The sequence below is a fragment of the Xyrauchen texanus genome, chromosome 48, assembly GCF_025860055.1.
Source record: "Xyrauchen texanus isolate HMW12.3.18 chromosome 48, RBS_HiC_50CHRs, whole genome shotgun sequence".
In the NCBI taxonomy this organism is placed as follows: Eukaryota; Metazoa; Chordata; class Actinopteri; order Cypriniformes; family Catostomidae; genus Xyrauchen; species Xyrauchen texanus.
Window position 1 is genome coordinate 25,517,357 of NC_068323.1, and position 27,129 is coordinate 25,544,485.

At 36.7% G+C, this 27,129-nt stretch overlaps 1 protein-coding gene across 1 annotated transcript in view; it reads left to right on the top strand.

Moving 5' to 3' along the window:
- The first annotated feature begins 1,219 nt into the window (after window positions 1–1,219).
- The window catches only part of LOC127639314 (microtubule-associated protein 1B-like), a 73,926-nt gene continuing 48,016 nt past the window's right edge, over window positions 1,220–27,129 (top strand). Inside the window, exons 1-2 of the mRNA XM_052121242.1 lie at window positions 1,220–1,347; window positions 21,604–21,705. Of these exons, the coding sequence (XP_051977202.1) occupies window positions 1,224–1,347; window positions 21,604–21,705 (226 nt within the window). The 5' untranslated portion in view covers window positions 1,220–1,223. The remainder of the gene's footprint in view (window positions 1,348–21,603; window positions 21,706–27,129) is intronic.

Below are 27,129 nucleotides of genomic sequence, written 5' to 3' on the forward strand. Positions count from 1 at the left end.
GTATTTTTCTCACTTTTTTGCTGCTTCTCTAACAAGATAGAATCTGACATAAACATACAGGGGATGTATACACAAGGAAAAATATAATAAATAAAAATACAAATAAATACAATTGATCTAAAATCTGTTCATTGATAAGGGTCGTTCTCTTTGCTTTCTGATTGATGGATATTTTTGAAAGTGAAGATAACAAAATGCTACATGTTTTATTTATTTATATTTAATTTAAGAAACTTTGTCTTGTGAATATGGTATTTACCCATCATGCAAAACATTGTTTAACATAATATCTAATTCCGGTTCATAATTACTGAATATAATCTTGTGGGGAAAAAAATGAACAATTTTTTAAAATATAAGAAATAAAGAAGCTGAAATATATGAGAACAAAACTGTTAGACTAACTTAAAAACAGTTGAAGTAACTTCCTCTTCCTAGAGAAAAATGTTTTCATTTAATGGACTACTTTAAGTAAGAAGCCTATTTATTACAATATTAATAATGATTAACCATTTTTTTTATCGACCTCATTTATTATGTTATAAAACCAAATTAGTTGATTACTGACACACCCTCTGCAAATATATTAAGTAGGAGAGGAGGGAAAAACATAAACCATATGCTCTAAACATTTCCCCAATAGTCCTTTTGCTGCCTCTTTATCAATTAATTGGAGGCAAAATACGTCAATCACAAGTCTTCGCCACTCCCACATGAAAGTGGGTTTCCTTTGATCAGCATTTGTATAGCCGTTTGGAAGCCGGATTCATTCTGGCGAATCGGTTTGTTCAAAGGGTTCATTTCAATGAACTGGTTCATTTGATTCATCACTCAAAAGTGTTCCCTTTTGATGTGTCATTCTTTTGCAGTCAAATGACTACGTGGCTGTTAATTGTAATGTTTTCGATGAAGCTGAATTAAGCTGTAGCACCTGTTGTGATTAAAATGTGTTTCAGTTATATCACTATAGCTGAGGACTTGTTTTGCTTAATGCTTTTAAAAAGTGTTCTTTACAAAAAGTATTGTTTACAGTTCAAATTTCCGGTTGAGAACTGCGCATTTTTAACGGTGTGAACGTCGGAACCGAAACGCTCGTGCCATGATCGGTTCGCTCAAATCCTCATAAGGAATCGGTTCAAAAACAATTCGATCGCGAATCGGGCAGGACGAATTTGTACAAACTTTGCAACATGGCGGCAGACCACATCGACGAGTTGGCAAGTATGGACAACACCAACCGAACCCCTCGTCTTGGTTTGTGCAGCGATACATACTCTTTGCTCGTCATTGTTGGACAGCCCGGTCCGGCTGGATTTGTGGATTTACTGGCGTCAGAGATTGAAAGAGGTAAAGTTTTCCTGTAATTATGGGATGGTGATTGAATGAGAGCCAGCGCGCGCTTCCCTCGCCCATCACTTTCTGGGTGTACGTCGGAGAGAGAAACGTGCTGCAAAAGATACACTTTTGTTATTATCAGTCTGTATAGCGCGTGCTCGGAGGGAGGAGGTTTAAAAAGGATTTGGATACATATATGCTGGAATTAAAAGATGATCTGAAGTCTGCTGGCTTTCTTAAGTCTCTGCTAGTTTAGACTTATTTCATGATAAATTTACCATAGTCGTCAGGACTGTGTTGTTTATGACCTAATGTAAAAGCCTGAGTCATGCATAGATAGATGTTTGCTGTATTTTCATTGAAAGTCTTTTGAATACTGTCAAATGACATGAATGAAACCATAACAAACTTAAATGAATTATAGCTCTTTCCATTTTGTCAACTAAATATGAAGTGAAATGAGATAAATGCACACAGAGGACTTGTCCACATTTATTCACTGTTGAACTGGAGTGCTCAGCTTTCAACCATTGCAGAAATCTCGTAAAAGGCCTAAATTTAATGCGAGGAAGTTCTCCAAAGTGTCAACTGTGCTTTCAGCAGAAGATGGTTAATGCCAGAGACACCACAGACTAATAAGTAAGCTTGTGTAAGTGACGTGCTGAGTATACTGTTTGTCCATTCAGAGGCAAAGCATTCAGTCTTTCCTCCTCTTGCAAAAACATATTTCCCCTATTGCACCATATTCAGAGAAGCAGTCCCTTTGTGTAATGAATAGACTACTATGTTTTCATGCTTTCATGCATGCTGTTTTCATTCCTTTCAAAGGGGTCTGAAGGTTGTGCAGGACTGGGTTCTTGGCCCCTAGATACCAAATCATATAAAAAAACGAATTTCACTCTGCAGAAAATAAATAATGCAGCTCATTTATTTCAGCATGGCTAACCCAACATGACTTCCCCTTTCGAACTATACTTGAAATCTCTCTTGAGCATGTTATCCTCAAATCTGAGGCACTGACAGAATGCACACTCTTATTAAGGATATACGTATGGGTTGGGCAGTACAGCAAAAAAAAAGAAAAAAAAAAAAGGTTTGTCTTTATATTTTTCAGTCTTGAAAATAATTGAATAAAAGCTCTTTTCAATTAAGAGGAACCAATTATTTCAACCAAACAGCCATTGTGGGAAAGTAGATTCAAGATGTTTAAAATGCAGTAAAAATGTAGTTAAAAAAATAATCAAGCCATGTTTGGCAGTTGATACTCCCAAAATAAGAATTACATTTTTTTTTAAATTCTATTAATCAAAATTAATCGCAGTTACAATATCAAGCAAAATAAACATTAATTATGATTTTTGTCATTATCGTACAACACTAATAGGCTATACATGCACAAAGGGGTTTAAAGATCCATCCCAGATAGCAAACTGACTCCGGAACGGATCTGCCACGGAGGTATCACAAGCTCCGGAACGGATCCGCAAAACGGATCCGGAACGGAGTCCACTTGCACAGCGCAACGAATCCGGAACAGATAAGGATTGCGGATCCAGACTAGATCCGCGGCAGACCCTACCCGTATCCGCTGATAAAGCAGCTCACCCGCCGCGGATCCGATCTGGACCTGTTCTTTTCGGTCTGAAAGCCTTTCAGATCCCTCATTCAAAACTAGTAATCTGGCCAAAACTACATTAATGTTTCAAATCTAATGTTTTTTAGATAGACTAGATTGCTCTATAAAAGCTTGAATAGTTATTAATGTGTCTGCCTTTATTAATATTAATAAAACATGAAATCATTCAAAATTTGAAAATCATAATTTTTAGCCAGTAACAATAAAACTATTAAAAAAATAGGTCATTAAAGTCTATAAATGTATTTACTATTTTTTTACTATTTTAATAGTTTTATTCATGTATAGGCTACATTGAATAGACATTACAGAAAAATGAAATTCAACCATAAATTGTTCCAAGAACATTGTTTTATTGAATGAAAAACATTTTACTAAATGAAAAAAAAAAAAAAAAAAAAAAGGCACTACTGTTGGGTCAGGATGCTGAGAGTGGGACGGCTCCTTGAGCTTCCCCTATCTGCTGCCAGGTTGAACCACCATATTACATTCTTCGTAATCTCGTCATCAGTGGCGTCACGGGAGACATGACTCTTTCTCACAGCACCTGTAATACACAAGCAGATTTTCATTAAATGACATGAAATCACATTGAAACTACCAAGTTGTTTTTTTTAAAGGATAGACATAACCACTGCCTTTAAAACAAAAGTGTACAATCTGACATTTATATGTACACTGTAACTTTTGGCGCTCTAGCGGTTAATAAACAGAAACGTATGCGTCTTGCGGTAGAACACTGTAGCCAGAGCTACTTCTCTAGGTTTATTTCTATGGCAAGTCACGGCAGGTAATGGGATACTCCGTAGCGGTTGGCATCCCGCGCTGTCTAAAATAGTCAGAATATAAACACTTATTATAGGTGTATTGTAGTGATTCAGGATAAGACAAATCACACTTTGGAAAATGGATTCATGATATACTTGCTCCTTACATTAATGTTGTAAATTTTAAACAAAAAAAGTGTTACTGTTTCAGTTTAAAACTGTTAAAAAAAACAATGTTTTTTTTAGCCAGACAATATTTAATACATTTACTTACACAGGAGTAACTTTTTAGACTCCATCTGATTGAATGATTTTTTCCCATTCATGCCCTTCCAATTGATCCTCCTCCCAACATCGTCATGGAACATGCGGGAAAGGATGTTCCATGTGACACGTTTGGTGTCATGGCCCCCAATAGTTGCCAGGGAGGAAATCTAAAATGTAACAAAAATGTGTTATTTATTATAGGCATAACAATATGACTTTCTGATTGGCTGGAAGACCATTAAAAACATTTATAAAATGGCTGATAAAAGATATTTTGCTTAAAATGTTAAAAGGTACGCTGCGTAGGAATTTCTCCCATCTAGCGGTGAAATTGTATTTTGCATTCAAACGAATTGTGCTCTCTAGCGCCTTGCTTTTTCAAATGCGTGTTGCATCTATGGTAGCCGTTATGTGCCAAGAAGCTATGACAACATGTCTTTGAATAGTAGGTCATCGAGTTTAACTATACATGTTCTACTGTTATGCTGCCTATATAATGAATTACACAACCAAGCAATGAAAAAAAGCTTGTAATTTAGACCGTAACATTGACTGACTTGTCGAGAAGAAAGCAGGCGGCTTCAGCGTCTTTCAAAGTCTTCCCGTTTCAAAGTCTTTCTCCTTCATTAGCCATTTCCACCTGGGAAAAGCTATCTCAAGTTTTCTTTTAAATTAAATTATTTGCTTTTTTGGTGACAAGGATTCCATCTCCTGTGGCTCGGCATAAGTATGATCCTGCATTATAAAGGACCGCGCAGTGCAGCCTTTCAAATTTCGTGATGCTGGCTTTTAACGAAAACGCGTTGTGGTAACGCACTGAGGTAGGATAGTGCTTTTTGTCCCTCTCTGGTATAATAGTTTTTCAAGATGGCGGAACGACATAGAAGCCTCCATGGACTTACCCGTCCCATGTAATCAAAGATAAGAAATTCTTCGCTTACGAGGATAAGTCAGATCATTGGCAGAGGTAATTTTACACCAATGAGGACATATTTATGAATAAAGACATTGATTTTAGCTAATAAAATACTTAAAAAAAACTACAGTGTACCTTTAAAAATAATTAACTAACATAGCATGTGTTTTTTCACACCCCAATGTTAACCTACACTGTAAACAAAATGATCGTAATTTTAAAGTGCCCCTATTATGGCTTTTGAATATTCCCTTTCATGCAGTGTGTAACATACGTAGCTGTTTGTGAATGTAAACGTTCTGCAAAGTTGTAAAAGCATGATAAAGTGATTGTCAAAATCACATAATAGGGGCACTTTAACAGTAAAACACTGTGGAAATGCTAGAATGTAATGTAAACTTACACCTTAATGAGATTTGGAAAAACAACTCACCACACTAAACTTTGTTTGAGTATTTGCGGGATTTTTGAGCCACTCCTCAAAATTCTCAACTTCTTCCATTGATGTTAATGGAAACTCAACTGGGTTGTCAGCCATTTCCATGTCTTGGCCTGCTGGGTTCAACTTGCTCGTCAAATAGTTAGCTTTAGACATGATTTGCTCTTGTTGATGTTTTATTAATTCCAGCAAGCTCATTATGTGGATTTCTGCAGCTGTAAATAAAAAAAAAAAAAAGAAAGAAAGAAAAAAGTTTGTAATATATAAATAAATTTAATTCTGCATTGGTCAACTCATTAAGGCACAATTCACTGAACAGATGGGAATAATTATTTATATATATATATATATATATATATATATATATATATATATATTTAAATAGAGGCCTTAAATAATTTAATTTAGGCTTTTATTCACATATACATTGATCAGCAAACATAAACAGAAGCTCAACTAAATGATTGATTAAGTGATTATCATTTTAACCATTATACAGCATGACAAAAAAGTTTTCATTGAATAAAACTAGATTAAAATGCCCATATGTTTAGTTGACTAAAAAAAGAACTAAAAAACAGGATAAGGTTGACTAAATATGATAAAAGCTAAAAAGTAAATTTGACACAGGACTAAGAATACATGAAAAAATAGCTGACAAAATAAACACTATTTGAGTCTTATATCCAATGAGGTATTGCTCACCAGAGCAGGCAATACTGTCTGATCCACATGTTCCCCCCCGCCAGGTAGGTATGTAGACCCTGCATGCAGAAGGAGTTTGCTCTTCTGCTGGCCTCTGTGAAAAGTGAGGTGGTGAAATGGGTGGAGGTGGAGCAACTGTGCTGCTACTTGGGATAAAAGGTGGTGGTGAGATAACAGGGGCTGGTGGTTGTGTTAAAAGTTTGCCTGGACCCCTGGCTCTCTTTTTCTGAGTACCTTCCTCCTCGCTGTCATCAGAGTCTCCCAAGAAATGACTATAAAATAGGTTGGAAAAAAACAACAATCAGCAGTAAATATCTTATCTTGATCTGCAGATGCTCTTTTTAATAATTACATAAATATTTTCACTGGCCAAAGAACTTAAGTTGTAAATCAGTGTAATTGGTTGAGAATGGTTTCTCTGAGAAACCAGGAAACATACTGACCATTTAACTCCATTTCAGCTGGCTTTACCTGTGTGGTGGTTGTCGGGTTTATCATATCATAACACTAAATTATGTTTTTGAGAAACTATAGAGGCCAAAAGTTAATGTAGAATATAAAGGATAATATACGCATACTTACATCGACTTTGGCCGTCTTTTTGGCCGAATCTCCTCCTCTTCCTCTTCAGACTGTAGATCTGATGTGTTACACATCAGAGATTTCTTCAAGAGTTGTCGTGCCTCAAAGTAGTCATCTAAAAATTAAATAGCCTACATGTTAAACTTCAGTAGACCTTTAACTGAGTAGAAAAGAACAGAACTACAGACAGCAGAACAAGACTGATTAAAAGGATTTTCTTCCAAATTACATAAGGGCAAAATCCTTTGATATTTGCTTACAATAGCCATTTTGAAAAAAATAAAAATAAAAAAACAATATTAGCATACCACATGATTTAATAACTCTGGTATCATATGTTTTCCAGTCAGGTCCAGGATCCTCTGAATTTTTCACTGCCCTGTTCACTCTTTCATCATTTTTGTAGTTTGGCCAATAGACCACTCCATCGCTGCACCACTTTTGTGGTACCACTGCTACAGTTTTGTCAAGGAACTCAATTAAGTGGAACATCCTTAACCAAGAAGGAAAGAAACAAACAGCACCAGAGAAATTTAACTTCCTGTTTCAAGAATTTCTGAAACAATTGTTATTAATCAAATACATTCTAAAGCCATCATTATTAATCAATTATTGCTGTGGCATATACGTGCGTTGTGAATTAGGTGGAAATTGTTCACGAGGCATGTGTATAAATATGAATAGTGTATGCAATTATTAGTGAATGAGACTTTCAGTGAAATGTGAGATTTGCTGATCACGCTGTTTTTACTCTTTTTTTTTTTTTTTTTCAGCTTAATCTTTTTCATATGGGTCACTTTTAAAAGATGTCAGCTGGTCCAAAAAAACAAAACAAAAATCTGATATGGTCAACAAATCAGAATTGGAAATCAAGACCTGCAATGTAAATGTGGCCTTATTGAACTCAGTTGAATCAACAATGAACTGGCAACTTACTGTGAACTTGCTTTGAAACAATATGTATTGTATAAAGTGCTATATAAATAAAAATAACTTTGAACACATTGAACAAGCAACTTACAGTAAAGTAAAGTACTTACAGTTAATTGTTATCCAGTTTCAGACATCAGTGTTTGTGGTGATGCATAGTGATGTCATTTTTTTGTCACTATGTCTGGTCCTAATTGTGCATAAACAACTGTCCAGTCAAAACTAATGTGCAACCGCATCAATTCTTACTTCTAATATTAGAACACGAGAGCTACAACTAAAACTATCATCAATACTACCACTATCATTCTCCCCAGGAAAAAAATAACTACGCTAAGAATGAATAAGCTGAAATGTCATCCTTTACCTTTTAACTGCTAATTATAAAAAAATAAAAACCGATGAGCCTCTGTACCCTTAAAGTTTTAGTTCACCAAATAATGAAAAAAACAAACAAACATGAGAGTTAGTAAATGATCATAAAAATAGTAAAATATTTGTAATTATTGGGTGAAGTAAACCTTTTACCTGTGGAGAGTTCCTAAAATGTATGAAATAAGGGTATGGCCACAAAACCATCCCTATGAGGTAAAATAACACATTTTTGGACAAGCTCTGAAGCTTTAACACACTTGAATATATCTGATGTTTCTGAAATAGTATGGATATTCAGATAGTCAGAATTGAATGGGTAAGTGAAGAACAAAGACTTGGCTAAAAATTCTTTGTACACTACGTACACTCCATCACTGCATTCCACAATGTTATGTATAATGCAAATCTCGTTTCCAATGACAAACACATTATTCCCGGTTGAAACTTTAACAGTCCACTGGTCACAGGCCATCTCACCGTACTGTGCTTTCACTGACAATCCATCTACAAGTGGCCCAACAAAGTGCTGTTTTTTAAAAGAGGAACCATTTAAAGGAGTGTCAGTAATTCTCATCTCAGACAATCGACGAATAATTTGGGCAAGGGGAAGGTCTGGTTTTCTGACAAGCTTTTTCAGCTTGTGTAGGTAATTTTCATAGGGAAATGCAGAAAATGAGTCAAGACAACCATGTCGTTGTACTTCATCTGCCAGATGGACCAAAGCATGTACATTATAAACAAGTTGATCTTTGCCATATATTTCCCTGAAGTGTGAAACAAAAGATCTAAGCAAGGTGTGACCAAACTGTGTGTGGCAGGATAGTCTAGGACTTACTAAAATAGCAATACCAGAGAAGAGTAGCATGAAATTGTTGTACATATTTCGGTCCAGAAAGGTACATAATACTACAGGTCCTGTGTACAGCAGAAACTGCCTCAATTCAGTGGCCTTCCAGCGATCTAACTCCCTCAGCGATCTGGGCTTTCGAGCAAACTCCACAGGAATATAGGGACACATTTCTACCAGTTTAGCAGACATTCTTTCAGTTATGTTTGCAGGTACTCTGAAATTCAGAGGACCCCTGAGCCAAATGTTCAACAAATGCCTAACCACACCTAAACAAACCAAATGCATATAATCTAGAGGGAATTGTGAAACCATGCCAACACTACTGCCATAAAATGGATGTGGCCCCTCATGATGATGAATCTCATCAACCATGCTTTCAAATGAATCATCTGTCCTTAGAGCATAGTCTGTACATGGGTATGTCATGCGTCTGTTAATGTATTTACCAGGCTGAGAACATTTGTCACAACCATGGTAGCCATTGTGGTTCTTTGTGGTTTTTAACAAAGGACCTGGCTGGTGTGTCACAAATGACTGTATCCAGCTCGAGCTTCAATGTCTTACCCTCTATGTCAAAGCCTTTTTCAAGCTGTTGTAACTCAGTAACAAAATCTTCAAGAAACTCCTTTGCTGAGCTTGGTTTCTTTGATCCACAGAACAAACCTATCACCACTGGTTCTTTCATTGGACACTCAGTAGCAGTCCAAGAATGGGCCACAGTTGCAGACTAGAGCTCTTGAACAAAGGAAGTCCATCTATGTTAATTTGCAACTTCAAACTGAAACTGTCTGCCAGTGTGTGTATGTATTTCGACAGCGTACTCCTAAGTGATGACAGAATACCAAAATAGTGGTACTGTCTCCCAGCTCTTTCTAGGATAGAGTACTTTGTCTTAGTCCTAAGGAGGGTTCTAGCATCCTTTGGAAGATCAGGATGGCAAATGCAAAGTATGCACAATAGTGCTGTCAATGCAACCAAAGAAATGCCAAAGTGTATGGCCCAGTTGGAAATGCTGTCAGAGAGTGAAAATGTCTCAGACAGTTCATTATCTGAATGTTCTGAATCAGATGTCTGAATCGGCCTATCACAGCTGCCAACCACAAAACCCTCCTGTATGTCTGCATCTACCTCCATGCCACCTTCATCCTCACTGAAGACTAGTCCATTTGCAATGTCTGAACAAGTTGGATTGTCTGTACTGTCTTCAAAAAACTCTCTATTGACATCTACATCTGTTGTCATCTGAAAGACAGTCAAATTTGTGCAGGCATCCCTAATTTGTTTAAGTCGTTTATCTACGTCTACATGGGTCCTCCGTCTTAAGGTGGAGCTGGAGACAGGGACAGTTTTTCTATTCATTTTATCTAAAAGAAATGTTACAGAAACACAAAATACACAATGCAACCAGTGAGTTGTGGAAGGAACCAAAATTTGTAGAGTGTTTTCAAAAATAATTATTTGGGCCAGTTGCCGGAACTGTCATTTGCCCGATCGGGCCAGGGCTGCATCTTCAAGGAAGTTGATAATTTGCAAATTTTTAAGCCTTGACAATTTAAATATTCAAGCGCAAGGAGACGAGGAAGTCCCTGCGTCTCTCAGTTTGGTACTCCACTTTGGTGGAGCATTTATTTGTCATGATGTAAAAAAAAAAAAAATAGACTCAAACTAGTAGAAAAGTGTTAAATGCTGTTGTGTGGACCAGTGTCAGTATTTGACAAAATAGCTGGCTAAATTTGAAAACGGTTTGAATCAGTATTTAATCTTACTTTACTCAGATGAATGGAAAAGATGAAACTCCAAAACCAGACTGGTGGCACTTGAACGAACTGTAAGCTGCAACAGAACATACACACACAGTATCTTAATATGATATGAAATAATTATCTGAAACAACATTACATGGGGAGGTGGTGGAGAATATATTTGTCATGACGTAAACAAAAATAGACTCAAACTAGTTTAGCAGACGAGTGTTAGGCTAAATGTTGTAGTCTGGACCAGTGTCTGGGCCAGCTGGCTAAATCAAGTTTGAAACAGTACTATTTAATCTTACCTTTTATGGAAAAGATGAAACTCCAAAAAAACTGGTGGCACTTGAACGAACTGTAAGCTGCAACAGAACACACACACACACACACACACACACACACACGTTGTGTTTCCATGTTTTATGGGGACTTTCCATAGACATAATGGTTTTTATACTGTACAAACTTTATATTCTATCCCCTAAACCTAACCCTACCCCTAAACCTAACCCTCACAGAAAACTTTCTGCATTTTTACATTTTCAAAAAACATAATTTAGTATGATTTATAAGCTGTTTTCCTCATGGGGACCGACAAAATGTCCCCACAAGGTCAAAAATTTTGGGTTTTACTATCCTTATGGGGACATTTGGTCCCCACAAAGTGATAAATACACGCTCGCTCACACACACACACATGATAATACGCGTACCGTATCATGATTTAATATAATATTATAAATTTTTCTGAAACAACATTACATGGGGTGGTGGAACTGTCAAAATGTAAACACAAATGGACTTAAACTAACGTTATAACAGAAATTCAGTTTTAAACGGTAGGCCTAACACGATAATTTCTCGCCTGACATTTTACTGGAAAGTGGAGAACATATGCGCTCAGGGTTTGATAAAAATCCGGAGAGCTAACTTACGTGACCTCGCCTCCCAGAGAGAGATAATTCCATCCAAATATATTTTTAATCAGAGTTATTAATTACCAAATACATTTTACTCAAATCTACGCCAATGACAATTTGCTAAGTTGTTTTGTCACAATCATTTAAGAAATAAAATCATCGGTATGTTGAACGGTATGAATATTACAGGCTAAGTAACGTTAACTGTACAAATAAAGCATATTTTAACTATTCTTACCGTGTTCCGTCCTCGCTGAACTGACGGCAGCAGCTTTTCCACTGTGGAGAATGATTCAGTGATGGTGATGGTTGAAAATAGGCGCGTTCAGTCAGCGAATCCGCCCAGCGTCTGTAGCGAGTCCGCGAGTTGACAGTGCGCTGTCTGTAGGCGGGGCATATTCTGTGCGCATGGCCGAATTGAGTCTGAGAGAACAGCGGACCTGGCGGCTTGAGGGCGGATCCGCCCCGGAGTCTCTTGCTATCAGGGATATATCTGTAGCGATGTATTGACCAAAAAAGCAACGATGCGATGTCATTGTTGCAACACGTAGGCCTTTATTTTGACAGTCTCATGCCTAGGGCTGGGTATCGTTAAAAAAAAATCCGATATCGATACCGATATTTTGATTATCGAAATTTGGTACTGAACGACAAGACATTTTTTTGATACTCGATAGTTTAGAGGCAATTCGGTCGGTGCCTAAAATGTATCAAACTCGATTCCCAGCCCTACTCACGCCTGCCACGTCCGTAAATATTTCTGTCAACTGTACTACCCATTTCTGCTGATTCAAATTTTACAACAAGCACCAGGCACCAAAAAACATGGATAATGTATACCCTCCTGTCGGAGTCGTGGATTATGAAAGTATTTTAGTTTTTATAGGAACATAAAATTATTTCATATCAATTGCAGTCCCTTGAATCAAAATTGCATTGGAGCAGACCTTGAGGTATCTGCAAACTTCTGATAGTTGGCTAAGTGAATCGATATACGATTGTAGCATGATTAAACTTGGGATTTACACTAGTGTTGTCAAAAATACCGGTACCAAGTCGGTACTCAAACAAAAAATTATTTACGATACCAGAATTTCTGAAGGTACCGGAGTACCGGGTCTACCCGGTACCCACGCAGAGGCGGGAACTTTCGAACGCTCACAACAAGCAAAAGATTGCGGTAAGCAAAGCTGCTGAGGAGCCTCAACTGAATCATGTTGAAATATAAAGTGGAAAAAGCCAGGATTGGAAATTATTTGCATTTGAGGCTGATGAAAAGAGAAACATCATAGATCAGCAAAAACCTGTTTGTAAACGCTGCTTTCGCAATTTTCTGATGAAAGGAGGAAACACGTCAAACTTATTAAAGACAGACTCCCGGATTTGTTAAAGCAGGTGAGTTTAAAAGCACATTATCATTTGCATTAGGGCTGAAACGTTTAGTCGACATTATCGACATCGTCGATAATACAAAATTGATGAGAGAAATTTTCTTGTCGAATAGTCGTTTGATCTCATTTAACGTAACATGAAATCACATTAAACTGTAACGATATCGCGTGAGAGCAGCAGTTCACGTCTGATGGAGGAAGAATTACACAGATCAGTCCAGAGGCACTCTAAACTTTCACAGTTTATTTTATGTAGATCCCAAAGTATTAGGGAATGATTAAAATTGTTTTTTTATTCAGAAGCATGTACCATTGTGGAATAAGTGGAGGCGGAGCTCTTTAAAGGAAACATCCTGGCGTAACATCTTAAATGCAGTAAAATGTCTTTATTAAAGTTCAAATAATACAGCAGCAGGTCATGTTAATAACTATAAACTCAGAAACTGGCATTTCTCTGTGTGGTCGGTGCCTCTTCTATGAGTTGCGCGAATGTCCAGATCTAAGGGGGAGAGATTGAAACTTCACCCGGTTGAGTATGGCAAGCCGTTTTAACTTTTATTAATTTCCAGGATATGAATTCTTGATGTTAACAATTAAATTTTCACTAGTTAAAATGATAGTTATTGATATCAGGAATTCGATATCTACTAGTAACAATGGCAATTTTTGATATCAACAATTACATTTTTACTAGTTAAAATGCTCATTCTAGATATCAAGAATTGTATTTCAACTAGTAAAAACTATAATTCTTGATATCTGTAATTGTAAAATGTCTATTCTTGATATCAACAATTGAATTGCTACTAGTAACAATGTTCATTTCTGATATCACAAATGTGATTGTTCTGATATCATGAATGTGAAAGCCATTTTAGATATCTGAAATTATATTGATATCAGAAATAAATTTTCAGATATCAGAAATTAAAATTTTTACAAGTAGCAATTCAATTGTTGATATCTAGAATAGACATTTTTACTAGTAACCACATAATTCTTGATATCAAGAACTCACATTTTTACTAGTAATAATGTAATTATTGATATCAAAAATTATATTTCTACTAGTAAGAAATACAAAGCTGATATGTGTATTTGGAATTCTAACTAGTAAGAAATCAATTCTTGATATCAACAATTGATTTTGAATGGCAGCCTATTGTGACGTTTCACTAGTGAAAATACAATTACAGATATCAAGAATTATAGTTTTTACTAGTTGAAATACAATTCTTGATATCTAGAATTACATTTTTACTAGTTAAAATGCTCATGTAAATGATGGAATTTCCCTTACCTCAGCTAGCATAGTCTTTCTCGTACGCCATGTTTGTTGTTTACAGAAGCGTTGCAGGGATTACATTGCTATGGGGATGCTGCTATCTGATGAGCTGCACATATATGGGAGTAAAGTGTACACCGCTTATCAAGTACATTTAAACAGGAACCCAGCTTTCTCACAAAAACCCGCTTTTCTGGTGTCCATCTCAACGTACTGACAGAACCGTTTGCTCAACAAATGTCATCAACTTGTGTCTACACTCAACAGCACCACCCAGTGCATTCTGTTATAACTGCCAGTTTTAGTTTGTGTGTTCAGGATTTAACATGCATCTCACTGTATATATGGCCAGCAAAGCAAAACTTTGTGGAAAAAATACTCTTTACAGACTTTGACCTCTAAAACATAGTTATGGTATCCATTAAAGGGATAGTTCACCCAAAAATTACAATTCTCTCATTAGTTACTCACCCTCATGATATCCCAAGTGTGTATGACTTTCTTTCTTCACCAGAACAAATTTGAAGAAATAAATCTTAGCTCAGTAGGTCCTTAAAATGCAAGTGGATGGAAATGTTTCATTTGAAGCTCTAAAAATCACAGACAGTCAGCAAAACGTCATCGATATGACTCCAGCGGTTAAATTAATGTCTTCTAAAGTGGCACGATCAATTTTGGTGCAAAAAACAACATTCAAGGACTTTTTATCTATAATCAAATGCTTCCGTTAGGGTTCACGAAAGGGTGGAGTTCAAGTGGTCTCTTGTGTGATGTATTCACATTGCCGAGGTAATCTTGCATGCTCTTGAAACATCCAGGATAAACACACAAACTCACCTTTGTGAGTAAAGAAACCGATAAATACAGATCTAAACCAAAACCAATTAATCATACCGCTGCTCACCAGAAGCATGATTTAGACTTAAAGTACTTAAGAAAAAGTACTTAAATATTTATATTTTTCACACCAAAAGCGATCGTGTTGCTTTAGAAGACATTAATTTATCAGCTGGTGTCATATGGCTGATGTTTATGCTGACTTTCTGTTTATTTATTTTTTTGAGCTTCAAAAGAGAAATCTCCATTCACTTGCATTTTAAGGACCTACTGAGCTAAGATATTTTTGTTTTTTCAAATGTGTTCTGGTGAAGAAATTCACATACCTAGATATCATGAGTGAATAAATAATGAGAGAATTAAAATTTTTGTGTAAACTCCCTTTAAGGCTGCATGATTGATTGAAAATGCAATATGGCCTTGTGTGATTACTAAACTGCAAAATGCTGCATTTTAAAATCTGATAATCTGCATTCATCACTTCATCCAGTGCTGTATGAGCATACGGCACCCTCTTGCGCAATATGTGCAGTACACGCTGAGCAGTGCAGCAAAATGAAATACTTTATCGTTACAATTCAACTTGCAAAGTTTGTCAAAATGATCTCTTCCCAAATGATGGCAGAACGTAGATGCAGTACACTTGAAACATGTCACAGAACGAAGCAATATTTATCTGAATCATCTTGGAAAAAGATTTTGGCCAATCCATATGATTTGATATGAAGCGTTGTAACTGTCACATAATTAACGCTTTGATATGGGTGTTTAAAGAAAATAAAGAAGACCATACTTTAACATGCGCAGAACGCCCAGGCCAGTTATGGTCTGATTAAGCCAGTGTATACATGTATGATGGACTAAGCTATTGTCATACTGAAAATGAATCAAGATAATAATAAAAAATGGCACTTTTAGGCATTTCTAACTTTAGGAATTTTTTACCATAAAACTACATGTATTGTGATTTTTGAATATATTACAATGTTTTACCATTTATTTTAAGGTAACTACCCATTAACCAATTGAAATTTTTTTACAGTCGTATTTTTTACAGAAATGTTTATAAGTGTAGGGCAAGAGTGTGCGAACTATGGTTGCCACTGTGTACGGTGTTATCAGTTTTACTCCGTGCGAGGGACAACACCGGTGTCAAATTTTATACTGGTGGAAACATTATGAATGGAACTTACAATATCAATGCAATAGCCTAACAAATAAACTAACCTTAAATAAGAATTGTTGCCCGATGAAGACTTTGTGACCCATGAAAAATTAACCTAAATAATGTATTGAAAGCCAGATGTTTTTTACCAATGTATCAACGTATTACACATGCAGGAAAGTACTCGCACTGACAGAAGACATTTAATTGCAGGTAGCAGATATATTGTGCATGGTGGGTAACTAAGATGGTTCAGATTTGGAATAACACAAGAAATGCAGTTTATTATATTATTAAGAACCTATGACAGAAAAGCAGTCTATGCACATGTTTGATGCACTGTTTGTTCAGAAGCGTGCAGTCTTGTGGAACACACGTATGTAAAGGATTCTTACTCTTTCTTTGTTTCAGTCTTCTGAAAAAGACAATACATAGACTATACATCTGTGATCAAATTATAAAGTAATACAAAAACAAGTTCACCTCAAACCATGATTTTATATTTCAGTGATTATCATCATTATAATTTTTAAGATTAAATTTTGAATTGTTTTTAGATCTTAATACGTATTAGTGATTTTCCACCATTGTCATAGATGGATACTTGCAGAAAGATGGTTATATATATTTTTTTTACCACTTCGTTATTTTAATTGTTTTTTTGCTTGGTTTGAAGTGCAATTTGAATTTAGAAATGTCTTTTGGTTTGAGTTTTTCATTTTGTAAATGAATTTATTTAATTTTCAATCCAAAATCACAAAAGCAAGAATATTCACCGATGATATATATATATAATATAAACCGCTCAGCGGTTAAGGCTCTGGGTTACTGACCAGAAGGTCAGGGGTTCAAGCCCCAACACCACCAAGACACCACTGTTGGGCCCTTGAGCAAGGCCCATTAACCTATCTGCTCCAGGGCTGACCCTGCACTCTGACCCCAGCTTAGCTGGGATATGTGAAAAATAAATAATTTCACCATGTATATGCAGAAATGTATAATGTGTGACAATTGATCAATTAAATTAAATTAAATTAAATTAAATATATATATATATATATTAGGGCTGTCAATCGATTACAAATTTTAATCGAATTACATGGTGTCCCGATTAATTCATCGCATATACAAATGTTTGCTGAGAAAGCCCCTCATATAACAATAATTCAATATATAAAGATTATACATATTTATATCAATATATAATTATACATAGTTATCTTTAAATATTTAAAAATTATATATAATAAAACAATTTCAGATAATTAAAATGCATTACATTCTTGTAGCAGAAGAGTTAATCATTGATAAGACAATATAAAAAGTGGCTTTAGAATACAATGTATTGTTTATTACCATATTATTGATCATAAGTCAATCATTGGCATACAGTTCACAGCAATCCATTTCACAAGTGAATTTGTCAATCAGTTGGAGATTTATTATGAGGGTTTGATTAAGAGCCCGTCAATTTACACCTGTCAGACATGCTTGTGTTGCGTCTCTGGTGCGTCGCATCATAAACATACAATTTTTAGTTCACTGTTTCAAGTTAAATATAGTTTAATACTCAATCTTTAAACACATCTTGAAATCCCTTAGTTCGCATTTGCGCTCCAAGTGTTTTGTAACGTATGTTTGCGTTGTTCTTCCTACTGAAGTGTTTTGTTCACTGTATAAACTGTGCGTTGCTCATACAGCTGAAATTTCACTTACTGCCCTCTGGAGTAAACAGGTGGTACAACAAGCTTGCGTTTCTCAGGAATCTTCCTTATTATGGTGCAATTAATTGCATTAATTTGTGTGTATATATGTGTGTGTGTATATATATATATGTATATGTGTGTGTATATATTTGTGAACATATTTCTTGCATATTGCCCCATAGCAGGGAACAAAATAGATTTATTCACACGTTCAAATCATTACCCTTCTGAAGCAGCTAAACTGGGTCCTGGGATGAAAGGTAACAAAATACCAACATTAAAGGGTAACTAAACCCCCTGCTCAGAGTCTGACTCCACACACTAGCAATATTTGAAAAATGCTCAAAGTGGGCAGACCTCAGCGGGGATAGAGGGGACGAACCGAGGGCGGGGCTGGGGGGTGGGGGGGTGCACCTGTGACCCGTAGTGACAGATTAATTGACAGCTGCTGTCAGACTCTAAAATGGAGAGTGACTGGAGTGACGCAAGTAGCTTTGCCACGGAGCGGTCTTTTGAAGTCGAGGACCTTTCTCCCCCACCATCAGCTGAAGTGGAGGAGGGTGAATTGTCTGTGGACACAGGGCCGGAGCCATATCAATTCGAGCCGCTGGCTCAAACTGCGGTTTTAACTCCCTGTTGAGCATCCGAGTGCGCATTCAACTTCACTCGTGTGCAGGAAAACCAAACGAAACGCTGTTCAGTGATGTTTATCCTTTTAGCAGGATTTTTATTTAGCAAGCTTCACTTGAACTTAACATCAGTTAGCTGTTCTCTCAACTTAGAAGAATGTGACGTAAAGCGTAACGTCATCATGTACAAAACCGTATACCTCCAAATAAAACTATACAGTCAATACCGTAATACAATGTATAAGGGTGCAATGCGTTTAACACACCCGCATCGCGAGCACGCGTTTGTCGTCCCCAGAGGATTAACTTTAGCCTAACCATAAATTGTGATTCAAATATATATGATCACTCACCTCAAGACACCACTGGCAGGAGAAGCAGCCTTTGGCACTGCGTCGCTTTTCAGCGCGAGCTGTTTGGAGAAGCCCATTTCCACCTCCATTGCGTTGGAGAAGCAATCCCGCGTAAAATGCAGTTTGCACACTCCTCCAGCTCTAGGCGGGAACTCGCGGTCTTCCAAGGACGTGCAACCCCTGGTGCCTAATTTCCAAGTCTATATGGAAAGCAATACATTCCAGCAGTGCTGTTGCAACCAGAAACACTACACCTACGTACCATCCTGACCACTGTACTAAATACAGATAATCTACGCTAACTTGAAGCTATCCTAACTGACGCAATACTATGCTACTAACTAACTATGCTTCTAACAATACTACACTAACAAATATGCTAATTAACTACCTAGGCTACACAAAATAATCTAAATAACTATATAAATGCTATGCTAAATAGATGCTAAAATACTCTATCCTGATCGTTTTCAATACTCGCAATTCCAACTCCTGACTCGCTACAGTGGTTTTGACGAAACGAGATGGTTTTTATACTGCCATGGGTGTGGTAGCTCGTACCAAGGGCGTGGTGAGTTGGAACCTGCTTACGTCAGCTGTCACCGCTTACGTCACGAAGTACCGCAAACAGCCAATAGGAAAATTCAACTGCAGTAGCCACCGTTCAACCTGAAGAGGGCAGCACTCAGACGTTTTTACACCATATATTGTAGAATTAAAACACTTTATACACAAATGTCAAAAAAATTACTTGAATCAATGACCAGTACTAATAAAGCCCCATTCTTACAGATCATTAACTAAACAAAGTTGGTTTAGGGTTTAGTTACCCTTTAAACCCTCAACAACCCACAATATTGATGTATTTGCCCAGACAACTTGACCGGTACCCAGTTTTGGAGGGAATGCACGGATGAAGGTTCTTTGCCAAAGAGTTGTTGCCCTTCACAACTGTTGAAAAGCCATCTTTCAAAAAGTTGAACAGCACACATTTTAATTGTACTTCAATTGTTTCATTTTAGAATTTTTAATTAAAATAAAAAATTACGTTCAAAGTTTGAAATCAAGCTGCGTTGTGTCATTGTGTAGGCTATTGCTTAACGAAAATTACTCCATTGTACCAACTAGCATCCAACCGGCAGTAATACTGGTGTTAGTTTGAACATGAACACCACACGTCAAATTATGATACCGTGGCAAATCTAGTGCAAACACATAATGACAAGAGGTGTCAGCTGTGTGAGAGTGCTTTACTTTAGATTTTAAAAACAACAAAGGACCTAAAAAAAAAAATCACTTCAGCAATGCAACAACACTTCAAATGATGACAAAAGATTTCACAAACCTGCCGGACACACACCCGATAAGCTCATCTGTATGCAACCGCGGTGCTGCATGTCCAGAATTTGAGCCCTTCATCGCTATGCGTGCACACTGAACGCCACCAAATACACATTGGAATGCACTCTGTACGTATTTCTCTTCACAATCATTTTCAATATAGTCTTTTTAATAATGTCTGTCAGATGTGATTAAAATTGCACATGCAGTTCAATCAATCTGACTGAATCCAGATGATATAAGAAGGTTATTTTTGACAAATTATCGTTTGAGTGTTCTGTGTAAATTAATTACCATTTGAATGTAATGCTATCTTTCTCCTCATGAAAATTAGATTTTGTGATGATTGTTTAAAAAAAAGATTGCAATGCCCCACTTCCGATAAATATGTTATAGTTTATGGCCATTATTACAGGTAAAAGTCAATGTGGGAATCAAGAGATATTTATTAAATGAAGTAAACCGCATGTCTGTCTGTATGCTGCAGTCAAAGCTCAACGTGAGTCTGCTGTTAAAGCCGCAGCTGCATGTCTCACGCCCCACAGACGCCTTACCTGAGAGAGAAATAGCTATCTCTGCATGTGAAATTAAGTTTTAACTCCGTAAGGAACAGATGGGCATTTTACACGGTACGTGGCAAGCGACAAGCTTTTTCGATCGGCATGTAGCACACATGCAACAATACCCGCAACTACTGCAGCTCAACGCCAGAATTGTAAAAATGTATCTCACATGAATATTATGAATATTGTATTCCGTTTTGCATGCAAGCGATAGTTAATAAAACAACAAACAAACAAAATGGCTTTTTTATATCTCTATAAAATAGTTTAACTCCATAACTTAACCTCAGTAAACAATATTGGTGGGCACTGGGCATTGTTTCTGAAAAGATCAAATATTTTATTTCCATATGTGAGTTGTAAACTAAAATGGGTAGATCATGTTGAACTAGTTAAAGAAAAAAGTAAATCTTGCATTTAAAAAGTTAAACACCTGGAGAAGCTATTCTCTGTCAGCTTGCATTTGCCTGTTGGCTTTAGATATTGTTTGCACAAGTGTTGTTGTTATTCAACTGTAAAATACATAAAAAACTTATGCTAACCTGGACTTCACCTCGACAAATTTGTGCAATGTGAGTAATAATTTTTTTGATTACTCGGTTAATCATCGGAAAAATTATTAGATCACTCGATAACCAAAATAATCGACAGTGACAGCCCTACATGATTTTGTGTCAGAATTAGGACTGTAAACTTGAAACTTCTTCTACAACCACATTGTTGGAAGATATTTTTGTCTAAGACTCAAAGATTATGTAAATAAATGACATAAAGTCAGTATGTGTTGGATAGTGAATGCAGCCCATGAATAATTTACACTTGTGTTGACTGCAGTCTGACTGGTCTGGCTTTATCTTGTGTAGGTATACGCTCATGGGACGTTGACCTAACTGCCTGCAACCTTGATGAACAGCTCAAGCTTTTTATTTCAAGACATTCTGCTTTCTTCTCCGAGGACCTCATAGGTAAGAATCAAACAATATGCTTAATGTGTACTCGTAGGCTGGGCCAGATGACATCTGTAGACTTTTTTTTTTTTTTTTTTTTTGCATTTCCTCACCATATTTAGGGGAAAATCTGTAGAATTCTATGAAATGGATTAAACAGAGATGAGATCACAGCACTCTTATTGCTAGCTAAAAGCATATACAGCGAAAAGTATCTAATGAATGAAAAAAGAGGGGGAATTACAAGTGTTCCAATTCTGTGGAAAACTGCAGCCGCAGATTCTGTGGTTTTCCTCATGTTAACTCCGTTTTAGTGAAAATTGTTTTCTATGATATTGTAATTGCGATTAATTTCAATTCATAGAATTTACATGAAAATAATTATTTTGTGTGGGGCATCTGCATGCCATGTTCTTTATCCAAAACCACCTGAGAACTGTGTTCCTGAATTAATTTATTGCTGTTTTAAAATTGAATACATAGACAATAAGTTAATTGCCAACTAAAGCCTTTATATATACAGTATATACACCGGTCAGCCACAACATTAAAAGCACCTGCCTAATATTGTGTATTTCCCCCTTTTGCTGCCAAAACAGCACCAACCCGCATCTCAGTTTAGCATTCTGAGATGATATTCTTCTCACTACAGTTTTACAGAGTGGTTATCTGAGTTACTGTAGACTTTATCAGTTCAAACCAGTCTGGACATTCTCTGTTGACCTCTCATCAACAAGACATTTCCATCCACAGAACTGCCCCTCACTGGATGTTTTTTGTTTTTGGCACCATTCAGAGTAAATTCTAGAGACTTTTCTGCGTGAAAATCCCAGAAGATCAACAGTTACAGAAATATAGCTTACAGAAAAACCACAGAGCTGTGAAATTTCCAAAAATATTAAATAGTAGCCCAAGGTTTAAAATGAGCCAAAGTCATGACCAGCCAAATGCGGGTTGTCTACTAAATGTGCTGTGACTTGTAATTTTGCTCATCTATCCACCACTGGGGAGGGCCACCTGCAAGACATCTAAGAGTGACACATGACAGGCGCGTCGTTAGAGACATGGACATCCGGGGCTTCATGTTTTTTTTATAGCCCCGGATCTCAGAAAATTTAATTTATTGATAATTATTATTATTTTTTAATAATTTTGTATTTATTTAAAAAAATGTACCGGGTCTTTTAATCTATCCTTCGGAATCATGTATTAAAGACGATTAAAATGTGTTCAAGCAGATCAAAGTTACTATGGTTACAGAATGCTTGTATTTAGAGTGCGCACCAGAGGAGAGAGCCTGAAAGAGTCATCGGTTAACTTACAGCTTTAGTTTAGGGCTTGACTGTCATTGTTGTTTGTGGTTTCTTGTGGTAGCTATTATGGACATTAGACACTTTTTAAAAAGTAAAATAAGGAGTCATGAACGATACGAGGGAGGCAAGAAGAGTTATCTATTGGCGCCGTTCCCTCATCATTAATCTCAGGTCGGTGAAGGCTCTTAAGCAAACCCTGGTCTAACTTACTAGCCCTGTAAGTTACTCACTGTGGTATTAATGCAGAACATGTACTGTATATATAAAGTACGTGGGACCATACTAAGACGAAGTCTTTCATAATGCGCTCCATGCGCGTGCATCGATATTGACTACTACCAGCTATATACAGCGTGCTGTCTTGTTGACCAATCAGCAGGAAGCAGCAGACTGCATCAAGATTCATCCGTCACTCACTAGCCCAAACGTCTAATGTAAAAATGGATATACGGCAATTTTTTAAGCGCCGTCAAGACGGCAGTCCTCCACCTCCTGAGGCCAGCAAACGGCCTCGGCTACAATCCCAAAGTGAGTGAGCTCGGAAAACAGTACTAAACTTCATGTTTTTGAGGTTAATTTGGTTAGATTAATAGATAATTAGATTCATGTCACTGACTCAACAAGTCACCTCTACCTTTTCCCATTATCCAATGTTACAAGTAAAATTCAGGATACATTATTAATTATTTAATATTCATGTATTATTTATTTGTGTTTCTGTGAATAGCTGTTACAGTTCTACAAATAAAGCATTCTGTCTTTTTACCTATCATTTAAAATGCTAAAAAAATGCACCTGAATGCAGGAAATGAAGTGTTTAATGGCCAACATTTCCTGGGGGAGGTCCCCCAGACCCCCCATTTATGTTATTATTGCTTATTATTATGTACCTATGAGTAGAAGAAGTAGTTACCAAAAGCGGCGGGGGTGGGTGGGGGGTGGGTACTGGGCTAAGCCCCCAATGTTTCAAGATCCTAGCAACGCCCCTGACACATGATAAGAAATGCTGTTGGACACAAAGACACGTGCTTGAAAAACACACTTGATTATATTTTTAAGAACAGATTAGAGCAAAGCCATCGATGTGCATGTCTGATTCACTGTTTGTAAAGAGGCGTGAAGAGCGAGCTTGTCTTGTGGAACATGCAAATTAAAAGTGTATCACTTTTCTCTGTTTCAGTTGTCTGAAAACAGTTTGCATGTTTAGTGTCATCTATGAGAAATGCTGCAAATGACCTCAGACATTCTCAGGAGGTGCTCTGAGATACAGTAAGTTCGCTTTATTTCCACGGAGCAGTTCGAGCTTAACATGCATCGTGAACGCAACTCTGCAGGTTCACAAATAATAAAATGATACAAAAACACCTTGAGCATAAATTTATTTATTTTTCAATTATCATCATTATTATGTTTACTTTTCTAATTTTCTTTAGATCTTAATTTTCTCTTGAACTCATTTCATTGAAACGCTGCTAGTAATATTCCAATTTGTCATGTAAATTAAATTCAAAACGTTGATTGAAAGTTATTGAGTAGTGAGAATAGAAGCCCAGTAAATCATTGCACAAACTGTGGAAATATCTCTTCTAATTAAAAGTGTAGTGGGGTGGGAAAAGTCCGGCAGCTGATAGAACAGCTGAAATTCTCCAGGCCCAAATCATCTTAACCACTTTATATTGAACTCATGCCACCTAAGAGCATGCTCAGAACCCTGCTAATGTGTCTTCTATATATCTTTTATGGCCCTACATCTGTTAGGCTTTTCTAAAAGCAGAGTGATGTGCAAAAATCATTGTTCTAACACTGCATTTAAGTGACTGTTGTTTGGAGGCTGATTGGAGCTTCAGACTTATTGTGTATGGACATATACTCTCTACGGCAAACCTCAAGGGGATATTGCACAATCACACACATACACAGGGCAAAGTTACTTCATGAATCCCATCAAAATTCAGTCTATTACCATTTTTAATGTTCACACAGTACTTTATTTTGTCTATCTCCATGTGACAGACCTCCAGTTGAAGAGAACGAGACCTCAAACACAACATTCTGTGCCTGTGACATCCTTGCCAAAACAAAGTTGTTTTGAACCGGCTAGAATCACCCCGGCTTTAATATACTGTTATTAGAAGTACGTTAAACCCATTTTGGACTGGGCTGCCCAGCGCAATGTCGCAGAAAATAGAAACATTCCAAAAATAAAATGCACTGTCCTGGCAGGTTTGGCCAAAAATTCAGTTTAACGGAAAAGAAACCTTTTATCGCATCTCTCAGCGTCACGTCTGGTTACGACACTTGTGATGGTGGGAATGAGATTTTCTTTCACTGTTTCTTTTCATTAGGATCTTGCTTATTAAAGTACAGTAATTTCAAGAAAAACAAAGCCCTTTTCTACAATCTCAGAGCATTAGAAAAGATTTTACACAGAAGGAAAGTTCCATCGTATCCATATTTTTAACTGTAGTATTTGCAATTAGAGCATAGTAACCAAAGGTAAAAGTATAACCATGATTAAATGGACCATAACCATAAAACAAATTATTCCATGTCATAAGAAAAACACATCCAGAAATTAAATTGTATTCCCTCGCTACCCTGATATATTGATATATTTTTGGGGGGATCTGTTGTGTGAGAATACAATTTCTGTTTGTTCATGGTATATAATTCTCCTTTAATCTTTTCAATGCTGTTTAGAATGTTGGGGCCATTTATGAAATTGTAAACAAATGTAATCATCGACACATTACGGTTTTAAACGAATAATCAATGCCGAATCCACAACCCAGCCCGCTCTTCTTGCAGTGCTGTTTATGATGATCTGCGTGGCTGAGCGTTCGGGACCCGTCCGCACGTAAATGCACGTCTCTGCACTGATCTGTCCATTTAGCCTTGAGCCGCGCTGACTGAGCTGTTTCCTTTCTCTTTTGGAAAGTTTGTCTTTTGTCAATTCTCATGCGCAACAAAAAACGACAGCGCACAATCGGGGTCATCCAACATTGTAGTCGCGCCAGTGCGACTTCTTGCAAATTGCACTGTTAGGAAAAAATGGTGACAAATTGGGACCATTTTGTCACAGTCTAGAGCCCTGCAAGAGCACTACCCACTGTGCCACAGTTCTAAAGAAATGTATTTTTGCGTCCCCTCACAATACGCTTTGCGATCCCTCACGAGAAGTTTTGTATTCCCTCGTAATTCATTTCTTTCCAATAGTTTGCATTCCCTCCGTCCTTAGTTCTCTTTCAAATAGTTTGTGGTCTCTCATAAAATGTTGCGTTCCCTCACAATAGACTTTTTTCGCAATACGCTTCGCAATACGCTTTGCATTCTGTTGCAAAAACTCTTGCGTTCCCTCTTATTATGCTTTACTTTCCCGTCCAATAGTTTGCATTCCCTCACAAAAAGTTTTGCGTCCCCTCATGATGCCTAGCCTATTTCTACTCCTTAATAAAACTATCCATGGTTTTTCCACATTAACTATAGCTGAACTATGGTATTTGCTGTAATACAATAGCTACTCAACATGAACTTCTTATTTATGAATCGGTCACTCTCCCATTTGTTCCATTGTATGGAATATCAGCATGGTTGTGATTACCTGCTGCCTATGCTAAGACTGAATCACAGCCATGCTGGGATTCAATACAACCCTCTTACTCATGGGATATTGCTCAAATAAACAATTTTCATTGAATTTCATGCAAAAATAACAACATTGGTAATGTGTGTGTATGTATGTATGTATGTATGTGTTTATATGTATATATATATATATATATATATATATATATATATATATATATATATATATATATATATATATATATATATATATATATATATATATATATTAGTCTTTATAATATGACTTTTTTTTTCTTCTTTTTTTTTTTGGTACCCACCATTACTTGAACTCTTTACTGCATGTTAAATAGTGTCTGTGAACTGAACTTCCCCTCTGGCTCAAACTGTTCTTTTCATGAGTCACCTCATAAACCGAACAACACAGCCTTTCACTGCAGCACAAATGCATTGAACATTTATTTTTTTTGTGTTTTAAGAATTAATCTTTTTTTTTTTTGTGGTCTTTAGATCACAGGGAGTCCAAGCCTTGAGTGTTTTTATT